The 17,027-nt window shown below is 48.0% G+C and overlaps 1 protein-coding gene across 2 annotated transcripts in view; it reads left to right on the top strand.

Annotated features, from left to right (window-relative positions):
• Window positions 1–12,153: 12,153 nt before the first annotated feature.
• fam151a (family with sequence similarity 151 member A) overlaps window positions 12,154–17,027 on the top strand; it is a 37,459-nt gene continuing 32,585 nt past the window's right edge. For both annotated transcript variants that reach the window (XM_038794737.1, XM_038794735.1), the window contains exon 1: window positions 12,154–12,366. In XM_038794737.1, coding sequence (XP_038650665.1) covers window positions 12,201–12,366 — 166 coding nt within the window. In that variant the 5' untranslated portion in view covers window positions 12,154–12,200. The remainder of the gene's footprint in view (window positions 12,367–17,027) is intronic.

The raw sequence follows: 17,027 nt of genomic DNA, 5'->3' as shown, positions 1-17,027 counted from the left end.
TATGACACCAGGATGTTGGCTGGGTCTATCCAGGCCCGATCGCTCCACAGGACGGCCGCCAAAGGGGACTCGGGTAATAGGGAGGGATACATAGAGGCCGCTTCCACATCTGATGGGCCATCCGGGGACCCACCTAGAAGGAGAATTACATCATCTAAGATTAGAAAGTTAGACACCAGTTAAGTTGGCATGGGTACAGCACACAAGTTAGCGTTAGGGGCCAGGGAAAAATTCTTGCATACAGCAGAATAAACACCTGTTTGTTGATGTTCAGAACTGCCTTGGTCCTTTATCTGAAAGGTGTGAGAGATGGGCTGGGCTGGGCTAGGTGGAGGGGGTGTGCCGAGTTGTGCCAGGTGTGCCATCAACCCCCTCCAAACTTGGTGACATGCATGTGGGCAGGGCCCACAGATAGAGCTGGGCAAGCGGGTTGGGACTGGACCTGTTGTGTGCTGTGGGTCCACTGTGCGGCACATGCGTTGTGACAGGATGGATGGGAGCAGGGACGCAGCAAGCAGGCACAGCTTAGAGATAGCTGGTGGGCCTGCGGAGTGGGCTAGCTGATAACCCACTGGTGGGGCCTCTGCCAAGAGGAGCTGTGTGCCAGGGATGGTACCAAAGGCCATGCTACATGCGTCTGCTGTCCAGGGTGCGTTCTGTTCTTTCCCTGCTGTGGGGCTGCACTTCTGATGAGTGAACTGAGGAGTGCCAGCAGCTGGTGGGTCACTGGGTGCGCATGGCCACGCCCATTCTGTTGTTGGGCCAAACTCAGGTCGGAAGGTTCCCAGGAGGGTTGGCTGGCAGGGGAGGGGGGGTGTGTGTGCGCGCGGGGTGAGCGGGGGGGGGGGGGGGGGGGGGGGGGCACACATACAACCAGTGGCGTTCTTCACATTTACAGGACACAGTCGGCTGAGTGTGCAGCAGAGGGCCTGCCTTGCAGGCTGCGGCAATGTGGTCAGTAGCTGATGTGACCATCAATTCACTAGACACGTGATTGGAAGTAAACTGTGGTTTTAATAGTCTAACAATTAAGCCAGCCTGCGACCAGAGGAACTGAGAGCAGGCTCACGGCTGCAGTGCTTTATACTTCCGGTTAGTGGGAGGAGCCATGGGCGGAGCCAAGGGTGGAGCCCAGTACAAACTCCTCATCTCCGCCTATGGGCTCACATACAGAGCCCACAAGAACACAATACATGCAAGGCAATACAGTGTGAATTACGATGGCATATAATTCACCACATTCACCCTCTGTAAAAAAAATCAAGTCCAGCGGGGGTGACAGGTCTACAAATTGAGTCGGTCCGGTGGCCGAGCATCCTTTGGGATCGGCGGAGCACCGGGGTTTCGGCCTCTTCGGGTGGTTGGGTGGTGGCGGTCGGTGAGGGTACGATGGTGGACTCCGGGGGTGATTCTGTCCGAGCTTTGTACCCGACCGGTGCGACGGGCGACGGGGAGCGCAGGAAGCCTATAGGTGCGGGGGCGCGGAGCATGGGCGGTGAACCTATAGGTGCGGGGGCGCAGGGCGCGAAGGGCTGGGTGGGGTGTAGCGTGGGGGGTACCTCGGCAGTAGTGGTGGTGGAGTTGGATCCTGCAGGCGCCAGATCCCGGAGGGAAACAGTGTCCTGACGGCCGTCAGGGTATTCGATGAACGCGTATTGGGGGTTCGAGTGGAGTAGGAGCACTCTTTCTACAAGTGGATCAGTTTTGTGTGCCCGGACGTGCTTCCGGAGGAGAACTGGGCCCGGTGTCTTCAACCATGCTGGGAGCGAAACCCCCGTGGTAGTGCCCCTAGAAAAAACAAATAGCTGGTCGTGAGGGGTCTGGTTGGTGGCGGTGCATAGGAGGGACCTAATAGCGTGGAGCGCGTCAGGGAGGACCTCCTGCCAATGGGAGGTTGGGAAATTCCTGGACCGCAGGGTCAGTAGGAGTCGCGTTCTCCCTCTCCACCTGCCCGTTCCCCCTGGGGTTGTAGCTGGTAGTCCTGCTCGAGGCGATGCCCTTGTCGAGCAGGTACTGACGCAGCTCGTCGCTCATAAAGGACGAACCCCTATCGCTGTGTACATAGCTGGGGAAACCGAACAGGGTGAAGATACTGTGCAGGGATCTGATGACTGTGTGGGAGGTCATATCGGGGCACGGGATGGCAAACGGGAAGCGGGAGAACTCATCGATGACGTTCAGAAAGTACACATTTCGATTGGTCGAAGGGAGTGGCCCTTTGAAATCGATGCTCAGGCGTTCAAAGGGCTGGGAAGCCTTTATCAGGTGGGCCTTGTCTGGTCTATAGAAGTGCGGTTTGCACTCCGCGCAGATCGGGCAATCCCCGGTGACGGCTTTTACCTCCTCGGTGGAGAAAGGCAGATTTCGGGCTTTGATGTAGTGGGCGAACCGGGTGACCCCCGGGTGGCAGAGGTCATTGTGGATAGCCTTCAGGCGGTCGTCTTGCGCGCTGGCGCACGTGCCGCGGGGACAGGGCATCTGGGGGCTCGTTGAGCTTCCCCGGTCGATACATAATATCATAATTGTACGTGGAGAGTTCGATCCTCCACCGCAGGATTTTATCATTTTTAATTTTGCCCCTTTGTGAGTTGTCAAACATGAAGGCAACCGATCTTTGGTCGGTGATGAGGGTGAACCTACTACCTGCGAGGTAGTGCCTCCAGTATCATATGGCTTCCACGATGGCTTGTGCTTCTTTTTCGACCGAGGAGGGTCGAAGTCCCGAAGCGGAGAGGGTTCGGGAGAAAAAGGCGACTGGTCTCCCTGCCTGATTCAGAGTGGCAGTGAGAGCAACCTCTGAGGCGTCGCTTTCCACCTGGAAGAGGACGGATTCATCCACCGTCCGCATGGCCGCCTTGGCGATGTCCCCCTTGATGCAGTTGAAGGCCTGGCGGGCCTCAGCTGACAGAGGAAAGAGTGTGGTCTTAAATAGTGGGCGGGCTTTGTCCGCATACTGGGGGACCCACTGGGCATAATACGAGAAGAATCTCAGGCACCTTTTGAGGGCCCTGGGACAATGAGGGAGAGGGAGTTCTAAGAGGGGGCGCATACGGTCCGGGTCGGGGCCCAGGACTCCGTTTTCCACGACGTGGCAGAGGATGGCTAGTCTGGTCGTGCGGAAAACGCATTTCTCCGTGTTTATAAGTTTCTGGTTAAGTTTCTGGGCAGTCTGGAGAAATCGATGGAGGTTGGCGTCGTGGTCCTGCTGATCGTGGCCGCAGATGGTGACGTTATCCAAGTACGGAAACGTGGCCCGCAGCCCGTACTGGTCCACCATTCGGTCCATTGCTCGTTGGAACACCGAGACCCTATTCGTGATGCCAAAGGGGACCTGGAGGAAATGGAAGAGGCGGCCATCTGCTTCGAACGCCGTGTAGTGGCGGTCCTCCGGGCGGATTGGGAGCTGGTGGTATGCAGACTTCAGATCCACCGTGGAGAAGATGCGGTACTGGGTGATCTGATTCACCATGTCTGCAATCCTGGGAAGGGGGTACGCATCGAGGAGCGTGAACCGGTTAATGGTTTGGCTATAGTCCACTACCATTCGGAATTTTTCCCAGGTCTTGACGACCACCACATGAGCTCTCCAGGGGCTGTTACTGGCCTCTATGACCCCCTCACATAGGAGCCTCTGGACCTCGGTTCTGATAAACACCCTGTCTTGCAGGCTATACCGCCTGCTGCAAGTGGCTATGGGTTTGCAGTCCGGAGTGAGGTTAGCAAAGAGTGGAGGTGGGGTGATTTTTAGCGTCGCTAGACTGCAGATAGTGAGTGGAGGTAGGGGTCCGCCGAAGCTGAGTGTGAGGCTTTTGAGATTACACTGGAAGTCGAGTCCCAGTAAGAGTGGGGCGCAGAGTTCGGGGAGTACATACAGCTGGAAATTAGAGTAGCTGGTGCCCTGAATCGTTAGGGTCGCGACGGTGAGCCCTTGGATGTGAACAGAGTGTGAGTCCGAGGCGAGGGAGATAGTTTGCCGTGCAGGGAAGATAGGGAGCGAACAGCGTCTTACCAGTTCAGGGTGTACAAAGCTCTCGGTGCTCCCGGAGTCGAAGAGGCACGGCGTCCTGTACCCATTGATTTTAACGGTCATCATAGAGTCCCGGAGGTGTTTTGGACATGACTGGTCCAACGTGACCGCGCTGAGTTGCGGGTAGTCGGCGGCTCGATCAGCTGTGCTGGATTGGCCCCGTGATGACTGTCCGCTGAGGTCGTAGTCTTCGAGATGAGTTTCAGAGGTTGGATAGGATGGAGCCCAAGGTGGCCGCCCCGTGGATCGCACGTGGCGAGAGGCGAGGAAAATGGCGTCCAATATGGTGGCCCCCATGAGTCGCATATGGCCGGCCGCGTGGAGGAGGGTTGCCAAGATGGTGGCCCCCATGAGTCGCACATGTCGGGTGGGGGCGGAGTCGGCATACAGGCTGCAGCATTACGGGGCCTGCGGGCCTGTGAGTTTGGGAAGCGAGTGCTCTGGGCTGCGAGAGAGTTTGGAGGTTTCTTCGCTAGGCATACTCGGGCATAGCGTCCTTTGCGACCGCAGCTGCTGCAGCTCGCGTTGCGGGCTGGGCAGTGCTGCCGTGGGTGTTGGGGCTGCCCACAAAAATGGCACGCTGGTGCTGCATAGTGGGTGGGTGGCCGTGCGGCGCAGGCCTGGGGCAGTCGCTAGTCGGGGGCCCATGGTGGGGTCGCTTAGTCCGCAGGGAACGAGGTGAGGCTGCGGAATGAGACCTCCATGGTTGTAGCTAACTCTACAGTGTCCTCCAAGTTCTGGGCCCCTTTCTCAAGCAACCGTTGGCGCACATAGTTGGACCTGAGCCCTGCTACGTATACATCACGGACAGTGAGTTCCATATGCTGGGCAGCTGATACAGCCTGAAAATTGCAGTCCCGAGCAAGGGCTTTTAAATCGCGCAGAAAGTCTTCCAGCGACTCCGCAGGGCGCTGGCAGCGGGTTGTGAAAATATGGCATGCGTAGACCTCGTTGATGGGCTGCACGTACATTCGGTCGAGCATGGCCAGGGCCTCAGTATACGAGGTAGTTGCGTAGAGATACGATGGCTCACCCTTGCGTGCAGTAGGCTGAGTTTCTGCTCCTCCGTAGTTTCTGAAGTGCTTGATTCAGCCAGGTAGGCCTTGAAACATCGGAGCCAATGTAGAAAGATTTATTTCGCCTCTGCAGCCTGCGGGTCGAGTTCTAGTCAGTCAGGTTTGAGGGATGATTCCATAGTAGTTTTCTTCAAGTTTTCTTAGACTATTAAATTGATGTGACCATCAATTCACTAGACATGTGATTGGAAGTAAACTGTGGTTTTAATAATCTAACAACTAAGCCAGCCTGCGACCAGAGGAACTGAGAGCAGGCTTACGGCTGCAGTGCTTTATACTTCTGGTTAGTGGGAGGAGCCATGGGTAGAGCCATGGGCGGAGCCAAGGGTGGAGCCCAGTACAAACTCCTCAGCTCCCCCTATGGGCAGAGCCGTGCAATGGCTCACATACAGAGCCCACAAGGACACAATACATGCAAGGCAATACAGTGTGAATTACGATGGCATATAATTCACCACAGTAGCCAGCCACCCCAATCCCGGGGGAGACACCCCAAACCCATGGCCTACCTCCGAGTCAGTCCCTACCACTCCCCCCAGCCCTGGCAGACGCGCTCCCCAGCCAGCGGCACATCTGTCAGCCCACTCTTGCGAGTTTGGAAACTTTTCTTACCTCCTCTCTCTCAGCCAGAGCACACCTGACGTGAACTCGAATGAGCAGGTTCTTCCTGGAGGTGGAAGATAAATGTGAACGGTGCCAGGGAGGCCCAGCCAAACACGTCCACATGAACGACATGTAAACTGTAACCGTCTCATCTATCTTTATGTACGGTGTAAAAATGTTAACTTTAATCAAAACATATTCTTTAAATGATCAGCAGGGGGAGCTGCGGGTACAAAATTTGCTGAAGCATTGCTCGTTGTTGACTAATTCACAGATCCATCCCTCTTTTCTATTATACATTTAATTTTAATAGTTTGCTTTGTGACCATTTAGCTCATTATTCTGTCGATGGAAACACCTGAGATCTGCAGTAGCATTGATGGACCAGAAGAGATTTGAACAAGGGTAGATTTCACAACCATTGAGAAAATACTGAGGTAAATTATACTGTTAGTCTTAAGGTGGGAGTGCAAGGCAGAGAATTAATCACTGGTGTATGTGAAGCACACATGTTTCAACCTTCATCAGATCTCTCATTCCATTGGAGAACATGCTGATTCATTCAATGCAGATGTTTATTATGGGCATAAAGCAATGGATTAAACGAAAGCAGTAACTTCACCAATAAAATCTTAATGCAGGGTGTAGGCAGGAAATTTAAATCATACATACTTCCTCCAAATGCTGCTGTCTAAACCCACTGGTGCACACATTTTTAGGGATTCAGAGAAAATGGTAACCATTTTGCATAATTTAAATACATTTGCTTAATGACTAAGAGACTTTTAATCACAAATGTTACTGAAGATAATGTGATGTTATGAACACCCAACAGAATCAGACCATTACTTTTCCAAAAACAACTTCAAGAGTCATGCTTCCCCCACGTCTCCTTCTGTCTCCTCAGTTCTTCATCAATCTTCCTCTCTCCAATTCCCACAGTTCACTAAGACATTCTACCTCTGAAAAGTATTCCAAACGGCCTGTCATGGTCAGTCTTAGCTGGTGCTGCTGCTTTATTGTTGGATTGTACCCTTTGCTACAGGTGCAATTCCGATGTATCACAAGACCATGAATTCCTACTTGGAGTACGGAATGATGTCCCAGAACAAAGCATAGCATTTAGAATGGGTAGCAATCAAGACAAGCAAACAAATCCAGGAAACTAGCAGAGGTTGACCAACAGATTAAAGAAGGTTAACAGCCGGAAAAATAAGACAATTCAAAAAAATCCAGAGTATGGGATTACAACAGTGTTGTTACATCAGAAATGCAGTGGGACATGGCTTGCCATTGTTTAAGCTGCATGAATACCTACCATTCCAACACGTGTACAGAAGAAAATAGTGGCAGACATTTTCTCATTTCTTGTAGTAACCTTCTAGGTTATTGTGAATAATCCTTGTTACTAAGCCTGATTGTAAAATAATTTAAAATTAATTATAGCATTATCAGAGTGAAGCACAGATAAACTCATTTTAAGATGTCATGTTTCCCCCACTCACTGGCCAACTGGATTATGAGTTGAGTTGTACTTTCTTGGCTTGGAGACAAAGGAAGAAACTTCACCCACCACTGGAGGCTGAAAAAAGTCGAAAACAAAATAAACACTCCCTTCCCTCTTCTCCGAACTCCTTCACTCACCAAACTCCCAACCACACCAAACTCCCAACAAAGACAGAAAAAGAAAGTTGATGTCTGACACTGAGAATTCATACTACAGTAAACCAAAAAGAGTATAGAAAGTGGAGCGGTGGAATCGAAAAGGAAGTTAGGTAAGCAAAGAGAGGGCATGAAAGAACATTGGCAAGCAAAATCAAGAAGAACCCAATGATGTTTTAGCAATACATTCAAAGTAAGATAATAATAACACTAGGAATGTAATCAATGTGTTGAAGTGGAAGATGTGGGTATGGTTCTTAATTAATACTTTGCATCTGTCTTTACAAAACAGTGGAATAATGCAGTTATTGTAGTTGAGGAGGAATGTGAAGTATTGGATGTGATAAACATAGGGAGAGAGGAAATAATAATGGGACTAGCATCCTTGGAAGTGGATAAATCATCAGGGCTGAATAAAATGTACTGCAGGCTGCTAAAAGAAGGCAGGAAGGAAATAGCGGAAGGTCTGACTATCATTTTCTAATCCTCACTGGATACAGGTGTGGTGCCGGAGGATTTGAGATATGCCAGCATTGTAATTTATTTAAAAACAGAGCAAGGGATAGACTGAATAATTACAGACCAGTCAGTCTAACCTCAGTAGTGGACAAATTACTGAAATTAATTCTGAGAGACAAGATAAACTGTCAATTAGAAAAGCACAGATTAATCAAGGATAGTCAGCATAGATTGTTACAGAAAGACCATGTCTGACTAGCTTGATTGAAATTTGTGAGGCAGTAATAAGGAGGATTGATGAGAGCATTGTGCAGTTGATATTAATTTTAACAAGGCTTTTGACAAAGTCCCACATAGCAGACAGATTATAAAATAAAAAGCCTTGGGTTCCAAGGAATGCAGCAAGTTGTATACAAAATTGACTCAGCGGTAGAAAACAAAGGGTAACTGTTGAACTCTGTGGGGTTCCACAGGGCTCAGTCTAGGTCCCTTGACTTTTGTGGTATATATTAACAATTTGCACATAAATGTAGGGGGAATGATCAAGAAATGGGCAGCACGGTAGCATTGTGGATAGCACAATTGCTTCACAGCTCCAGGGTCCCAGGTTCGATTCCAGCTTGGGTCACTGTCTGTGTGGAGTCTGCATATCCTCCCCGTGTGTGCGTGGGTTTCCTCCGGGTGCTCCGGTTTCCTCCCACAGTCCAAAGATGTGCAGGTTAGGTCGATTGGCCGTAATAAATTGCCCTTGGTGTCCAAAATTGCTCTTAGTGTCCAAAATTGCCCTTAGTGTTGGATGGGGTTACTGGGTTATGGGGAAAGGGTGGAGGTGTTGACCTTGGGTAGGGTGCTCTTTCCAAGAGCCGGTGCAGACTCGATGGGCCGAATGGCCTCCTTCTGCACTGTAAATTCTATGAAATTTGCAGACAACACAAAAATTGGCTGTGTGGTTGATAGTGAAGAGGAAAACTGCAGGAAGATATCAGTGGACTGGCCAGGTGGACAGAAAAGTAACAAATGGAATTCAACCCAGAGAAGTGTGAGGTGCTGCATTTGGGGAGGTTAAACAAGGCAAAGGAATACACAATAAATGAGGGAATACTGAGATGTGTAGAGCAAATGAGGGACCTTAGAGTGAATATCCACAGATCTCTGAAGGTAACAGAATAGATAGTTGAGAAAGAACGTGGAGGAATCCTTTTCTTTATTAGCCAAGGCATAGAATATATGAGCAGGGTGGTCATGCCAGAGCTATACAAAACACAAGTTAGGCCACATCTTGAGTACTGCATGCAGTTCTGATCACCTCATTAGAGAAAGGATATCATTGCACTCGAGAGGGTACAGAGGAGATTTATAAGGATGTTGCCAGGACTGGAAAACTGCAACAATGAGGAAAGATTGGATAGGCTGGGATTGTTTTCCTTGGAGCAGAGGAGGCTGAGGGGAGATTTGATTGTGGTGTACAAGAGGTGTGAGGAGCCTGGATAGGATGGAAGGGAAGGGCCTATTTCCCTTAAGCAGAGGAATTAGTGACTTGGGGAACATAGATGTAAAGTGATTAGTAGAAAGATTAGAGTGGAGATGAGGAGATATTTTTTCATCCAGAGGATTGCAAGGATCTGGAACTCATTGGCTGAAAGGGTTATCGAGGCAGAAATCCTGATCTAATTTAAAAGGTGTCTGGAGAAGGGCTTTAACCAAAATGCCGAAGGATCAAATGTTGGAAAGTAGGATTAGGCTGCCTAGCTCATTCTGCTTTGGCCTGTGCAGACACACTGGGCCACGTGGCCTCTTTCTGTGCTGGAAAAATTCTATGGCTCACATCAACAGTTTTCTCTCCTCACTCCCAGTTCACATTATGTGGAGATGCTGGCGTTAGACTGGGGTGGGCACAGTAAGAAGTCTTACAACACCAGGTTAAAGTCCAACAGGTTTGTTCCAAATCACTAGCTTTCGGAGCACTGCTCCTTCCTCGGGTACATTCACCTGAGGAAGGAGCAGTGCTCTGAAAGCTATTGATTTGAAACAAACCTGTTGGACTTTAATCTGTTGTAAGACTTTTTACCCAGTTCATATTGTCACTCCTCTCTCCTCACCCCAGTTCACATTGTCTCTCCTCACCCCAGTTCACATTATCACTCTTCTCTCCTCACTCCCATTTCATATTGTTACTCCTCTCTCCTCACCCAGTTCACAGTGTCACTCTCCTCTTATTACCACCTCAGTTCATGCTGTCACTTTGTTAGAGAGTCATTAAATCATTCCTGGCTTTGCACCTTCCCATTTTTAACTTTGAGCCTGGTTCTGAAGCTGAGAGCAAACTCAAAAGATTTGATCAGAATTAAGTTTATCTGTTACCTTATGAAACTTAAACATTCAAGTAAGATATCTTTCACCTTCTTCAGAGTAACCTGTCACTAGTTCCTGAACCTCTCCTCATTGCTCAGATGCTTTAATCTGGGCATTAGTTTGGGAATCCTCTTCCACACTCTAATCTTACTATAGTACCAGACCAGAATTCTGCACATTATTCAATGTGTGACTAACCAGTATGCAAACTCATAACCACTTCCTAAGCATTGTGATTTAAGCCTACTGAACATCTCAATATCATGCCCACTTATCAAATTTACCTCTCAATCACCATGAAAAATAAATCTGGTAATTGCTGGTTATGGGGAGCTTGCTGAGGGTAAATTGGCTGCTGCTTCTCTACACTACAACAGTGGCTACATTTTAAAGTAACAAGGTTGGAATAGGAATATTTTCGGACACCTTGAAGTGTTGACATCATATAATAACGTGTTGGAGGCGTGTGAAGTGATGAATTTTGAAAGAAAGAATGAACAGAGGTAATATAAACAAAATGGTACAATTTTATATGGGATTTAGAAACAGAGACATACACAAATCTTTGAAGGTGACAGGAAAAGTTGATAAAGCTGTTAAAAACATTTATGGGATTCTGCGCTTTATGGAAGCATACATTACAAAAACAAGGAAGTGATGCTGAACCTTTATAAGTCATTGCTTTGGGCCACAGCTGAACGGTAGCACAAGGGTTACCACTGTTGCATAACAGCGCCAGGGTCTTGGGTTCGATTCCCGGCTGGGTCACTGTCTGTGCGGAGTCTACATGTTCTTCCCGTGTCTGCGTGGGTTTCCTCCAGGTGCTTTGGTTTCCTCCCACAATTCCCAAATGACGTGCTTGTTAGGTGAATTGGACATTCTGGAATCTCTGTGTCCCCGAACACAGGGTGACTAGGGGCTTTTCACAGTAACTTAATTGCAGTATTAATGTAAGCCTACTTACATTACATTACATTAATACCTACTTGCGACAATAATAAAGATTATTATTAATGCAGAAGAATGTCAAGGCCTTTGAAAGGTTACGGAGGAGATTTACTGAAATGGTACTAGAGCTGAAGAACTTCACTTATGTGGTGAGGTTCCAGAACCTGAATTGTTTTTCTTAGAGAGAAGATTAAGAGGGAATTTAATAGAGGCATTCAAAATTGTTAAGGGTTTTGATAAATAAGAAAAAGTTTTTCCCGACTGGCTGGAGGATCCAATAACCAAAAGACACCGATGGAGAGAGTTTACCTCACTTGCTGAGCCTACCGAAGGTTGAGATCGATAGATCTTTGGACTCTTATGTGAAAGAAGGGATGGAGATGGTTGAAGATCAGCCATAGGGTTGCTGAAGGCTCAATGAGCGGAATGGTCAAGGGGATGGATGGCAGCCTGACTTGACACAGTGAGTTGTTTAGATTCAGCATGAGAGTGCCTAAAATGGATTCAGTAGCAACTTTAATAAGAGAATCCGATCTACATTTGAGAAATATACATTGATAGGGCAGTGGGGCAAGAACAGGGATTCAGGATGAATTGGGCATTTCTTTTGAGGAGCTGGCACGGGTACGATTGGCCTCCTGTTCTGTATCGTTTCCAATCATTCGGGCACTGGCTGCTTTTAACTGTAAGCTGCCCGCTGGACACGAGTGGACAAGTGGTACCAGAGACTCTGATTTTCTGTGGACATGTGGAAAAGGCGGGTCTTTCGTCTAATATTTCATCACAGATAGTTTCTAAATTTATTTAACTTTGTGTCTGCGCTTTTTAAAATACTGTACAGTTATTTTTTTTCTATAATTCCAGGGTATGTCTATTCAGATCTGTCTGCCTGTGGAAAGGAATTATTTGTAATTATAACAGTGGTTTTTGCCGCTTGTCCCCAGCCGCCCACTCTGGGCTGGGAAGCAGGAACTGGGCGGGTCCCGCAGGACGGAACAGCTTCACCTCCCGCCTCACGTTCTAAAAGCCGCCTTTTGCTCCCAGACAGCAGAGCAGAGTCCGTTCTGATCGAGATGTTGCAGCCAGCATCGGACCAAGAGTTTCTTTATAAAGATGGGAAAGACGGCCCCTCCATCCGCCGGCGCTGGAAGCTGTTGGGCGGCCTCTTCTTTGCCTCACTGGTCGCTGCTTACCTCGGGCTGGTGGGATACTTCGCTGTTTATAGGGATTTCTTTCCAGGTGAGAAAGAGTGTCGTCCCGGGGAACGGGAACGGGAACGGGAACCCGAACCCCCCCCCCCCCCCCCGGTTCCCAGCTAATTGTCAGAGTCGCGGGAGTGAATCAGAGGGGGCGAGTTCCCAGGATAAGGTGCTGTCAAATATTGCTGGTGATAGTCTGAGGTGTGAAGGTGATGGGACCTTCTTACCGGTGATGGAGTGACAGTGACTACACTCCAAACCTACTTCATTGTCTGTAAAGTACTTTGAGACATCCTGTGGTCATAAATAAGTGGGTGCTTTGAGGGCACTTGTGAGATGGTTCTGTGGGTTTGCCTTAATTGCAATTTATGGAAATCAGTATACATTCCATTGATAGGCTGGAGTGATTACAAAATAATTAACAATCAAACTAGAGCTGACAGGCCTTGCCTCCCTCTGCTGTTGAGGTAATGTTCTACATGCAGAAGGCTTTCACCAGTATTCACCCAAGTAGTCAGTTTTTATGTGTTTAAGCCTGAATTGCAAGTATTTTTTTGTTAGAAAATATTTTATTGAGGCATTTATAATTTTAACAATTTTCATCATCAAATATCAACAGAAACAAAACACAATATAACCAACAAACCCCCCGAGCACAGACCCCAGCCAACATGGCTTACATAAACAGTGCCACCTTCCCCAGCCACTCCTCTGTTGGATTTCCTGCCCTTACTCATCTCCCCCATGCCTCCCCTTCACCCCCCCCTGCTGATAGCTTAATTTTTCTAAAATAATTCGATGAACAGCTGCCACCCCGAGCAAACCCTGCAACGAACCCCTCAAGGCAAATTTAATTTTCTCAAGTCTGAGAACCCCCGCCATGTTGCTAACCCACACCTACGACTTTGGAGGTTCCGGGTCGCTCCATCCTCGTAAGATCCGTCTCTGGGCCACCAGGGAGGCAAAGGCCAGGAGACCGGCCTTTGGTGAGTCGGAAGACCCTGGGCTCCCGGGTCTTCCGACACACCAAAGATTACCACTTCTGGACTCGGCACAGTCCTCACTTGTAAGACCTCTGACGTGACGTTAGCAAACCTCTGCCAGAAACATCTCGGCCTCTGACCCCCCGCCCAGCGCCCATGCCTATCCTCCACCTCCTCGAAGAACCTGTTCATCCGGGCCACAGTCGTGTGCAATGTGGACCACCTTAAACTGTATTGGGCTGAGCCTGGCGCAAGACGAGGACGTGTTAACTCTCCTCAGGGCCTCCTACCATATCCGGCCTCCAACTGCCCCCACACCCCCTCTCTCTTTCCCCCCCCCCCCCCACCCCACCCAGCTCTTATTCCCACTTTCTCTTCACCCTGAATTGTAAGTGTTGACAGGTTATTTAACTATGGAAGCTATCACATTGAGTTCGATCATGTCCTCACCTGATATATACACTTTCCAGCAGTGCCTCAGAGATTGTGTTTAGGAGCCTTGCTGATTTTTATTGGCTTTTTCTAGCCAATGGCAAATACAGCATAATTGCAGTGTGATTGACATCAGTTAACACTGTACAACCTGGGACCTTCTGGCCTGCATTATTCAGCATTACATTGCCTTTGGAAGGATTTCTAGTTAACCTCCAATTTGCTCACTGCCCAATAAGCGCTCTCACTGTGTCTCTTTGATACACATCAGTGCACTTTCAGCTTGCTGCAACAATGCCAACAAAGAGTGGAAGCTCCAGGGGTGGCACGGTAGCAAAGTGGTTAGCACAATTGCTTCACAGCTCCAGGGTCCCAGGTTCAATTCCCGGCTTGGGTTACTGTCTGTGCGGAGTCTGCACGTTCTCCCCGTGTCTGCGTGGGTTTCCTCCCACAGTCCAAAGATGTGCATGTCAGGTGGATTGGCCATGATAAATTGCCCTTAGTGTCCAAAAAGGGTAGATAGAGTTACTGGGTTATGGAGATAGGGTGGAGGAGTGGGCTTAGGTAGGGTGCCCTTTCCAAGGGTCCGTGCAGACTCGATGGGCCGAATGGCCTCCTGCACTGTAAATTCTATGATTTTCAACACAGCAGGAACTGAACTGGTGTCTCTGAATATAGTATTATGCGAGGCCCTGGGCCAGTAGAATTGTACGAGACTGGGAGCCGATGTGACTAGGCAAGATTACCACAGAAGTTCAGATATAACTATGTGCCCACTAGTGAAATGGGAGGTTATTAAGTTGAAATCAGATGAGTCTATCATTGTGCTTTTAGTAACAAAAACCAGAAAAAGTTGGAGACAATCAGTGAGTCAGGAACAACATTTGTGAAGACAAGTGACAAGTTAAAGCTTCATGCACAACCTTTCAAAAACAGGACTAATGTAGGATTTATGTCCAAAGCATTATCCTGCCACTTATTTCCACAAATGTTTTGTCTGTTCAACTGAGTGTTTCCATTGTGACCTCCTTGACCACTTCTGCTTTTTAATAGCACCTTTATTCCAATAATAGCACCGTTTATTAATAGACCCCATATTCTAGAAAATCAGTTCACAACAGAACAGTAGGATTGGCCAGCTATCCTAGAATAAGCTGGAATGGAATGGAGAACAATGCATATTCAAAATGAATAGCACTAAGTCTGGGAATATAAACGACTGGAAATGATCCTTCTGTTGTATAGGCTTTGGTCATTTGGAGCACTTGTTTCTGTTTAGGTAATGCGGCTCAGGAAGGATATATTGTAATTGGAGGGGAGATTCATTAACATTATAGGAAAATCCAAAGAGTTAAATTGTGAAGACAAATTGTATAAATTAGTCTTGTAATTCTTGGAATTTAAAAGATTGTGGGGGGATTTTAGAATCATTAGACTCTACTACAGTGCAGAAGGAGGCCATTCGGCCCATTGAGTCTGCACCGATCCTCTGAAAGGGTACCGTACCTTGGGTCAGGCCCCCAAACTATCCCCTGAACCCATTAACCCCATGCAACCTAACCTTTTGGACACTAAGGTGCAATTGATCATGGCCAATCCACCTAACCTGCACATCTTTGGACTGTGGGAGGAAACCGGAGCACCCAGAGGAAACCCACACAGACACTAGGAGAAAATGCAAAGTCCACACAGACAGTCACCCAAGGCTGGAATTGAACCTGGGTCCCTGGCACTATGAGGCAGAAGTGCTAACCATTGTGCCACCATGGCATCCCGAGCTGTTAAATTGATAAAGTGGTTTGATGAAGTGAGAAAGGAAGACTTGCACTTCTTACAGCCACAAGACGCTTCAAAGCACTTGACAATCCATTAAGTCGTTTTGAAATGTAGCCACAGTTGTGATGGAGGAAACACAGCAGCTAATTTATGCACAGCAAGCTCCCACAAACAGCAGTGTGGCAATGAGCAGATAATCTGTTTTTGTGATTGTTGATCGAAGGGTAAACATTGGCTAGGACGCCTGGGACCCATCTCTTCAGAAAAGTACTGGGATTTTCTGTATCGTCTAGTGGAGGAATCAAGAACAAGGGCAGTCTTATCATCAGAACTAAGCCATTCGGGAATGAAATCGGAAGCCTCATTTTCACACAGCAGTGGAGGTCTGCAACTATCTTCTGCAAAAAGGGTGTGGTGCAAGAATACTGGAGCTTTCAAGACTGAGCTGGGCGTTTGTATTAGAAAGGGTATCGAGGGTTCTGGATCAAAGATGGATAAATGGAATTGAGGTACAGGTCAATCACGATCTAACAGAATGGTGAATCCGGTTTGCCTGTCTGAATGGCTTCTGCTCCTGCATTCCCACTGCTTTTTATGAGGCAGATTTCAACAACACTGCATTTCAATGGAAGACCTGATCTAAAAAATGGAAACCGCTTTGACCCATGGACTTACTGCATGGTCACATTCTAGTAAGAGAGCCAAGATCAAATCCCACTGTTTTGAAGCTCTTCAGCATGTATACATTTCTGGGAGAATTGGGCTTGGTTGCGATGCTGCTTGTGTTTATATATTATAAAGAAGAACAAAGAACATTACAGCACAGGCCCTTCATCCCACCAAGCCTGTGCCGATCCAGATTCCTTATTTCGACCCACTACTTATTGTCTAAACGATCTGTATCCCTCCATTTCCTGCCCGTTCATGTCTATCAGGATACATCTTAAATGTTGCTATCGTGCCTGCCTCCACCACTTCCACTGGCAACGTGTTCCGGGCACCGACTACCCTCTGCGTGAAAAACTTTCCCTGCACATCTCCCAAAACCTTCCCCCTCTCATCTTGTACTTGCTCCCCCTTATAATTGAGTCTTCCATCCTGGGAAAAAGCTTCTGACTATTCACCCTGTCTATACCTCTCGTCATTTTGTAGATCTCAATCAGGTTTCCCCTCAGCCTTTGTCTCAACAAAAACAATCCAAGCTTATTCAACCTCTCCTCATAGCTAACATCCTCCAGCCCAGGCAACAATATTGCACTGACATTAACTTTCCAAATGTAATTATGAAGAGTGCACTCTTGCATATTGGGATACCAAAGGGCTGCAGATTCCTATGGAATTCCTAGCCTGACAAGAGGAAAGCCCAATCAATGTGAAAACGAGAAAAAATTAGTTGTGGGGGGTGGTGGAAGTTGAGCACCATGCGTATTGAGTAGGCACTGTCATTCCTCATGCTGGCTTAACAATCTTTCAAATTACTACTTTGCGAAGGACAGCGAGGAAGCAGAGT

The sequence above is a fragment of the Scyliorhinus canicula genome, chromosome 4 (genome assembly GCF_902713615.1).
Source record: "Scyliorhinus canicula chromosome 4, sScyCan1.1, whole genome shotgun sequence".
In the NCBI taxonomy this organism is placed as follows: Eukaryota; Metazoa; Chordata; class Chondrichthyes; order Carcharhiniformes; family Scyliorhinidae; genus Scyliorhinus; species Scyliorhinus canicula.
Note: the sequence above shows the minus strand (reverse complement) of the source record. Positions and strands in the feature narration are given on the sequence as shown.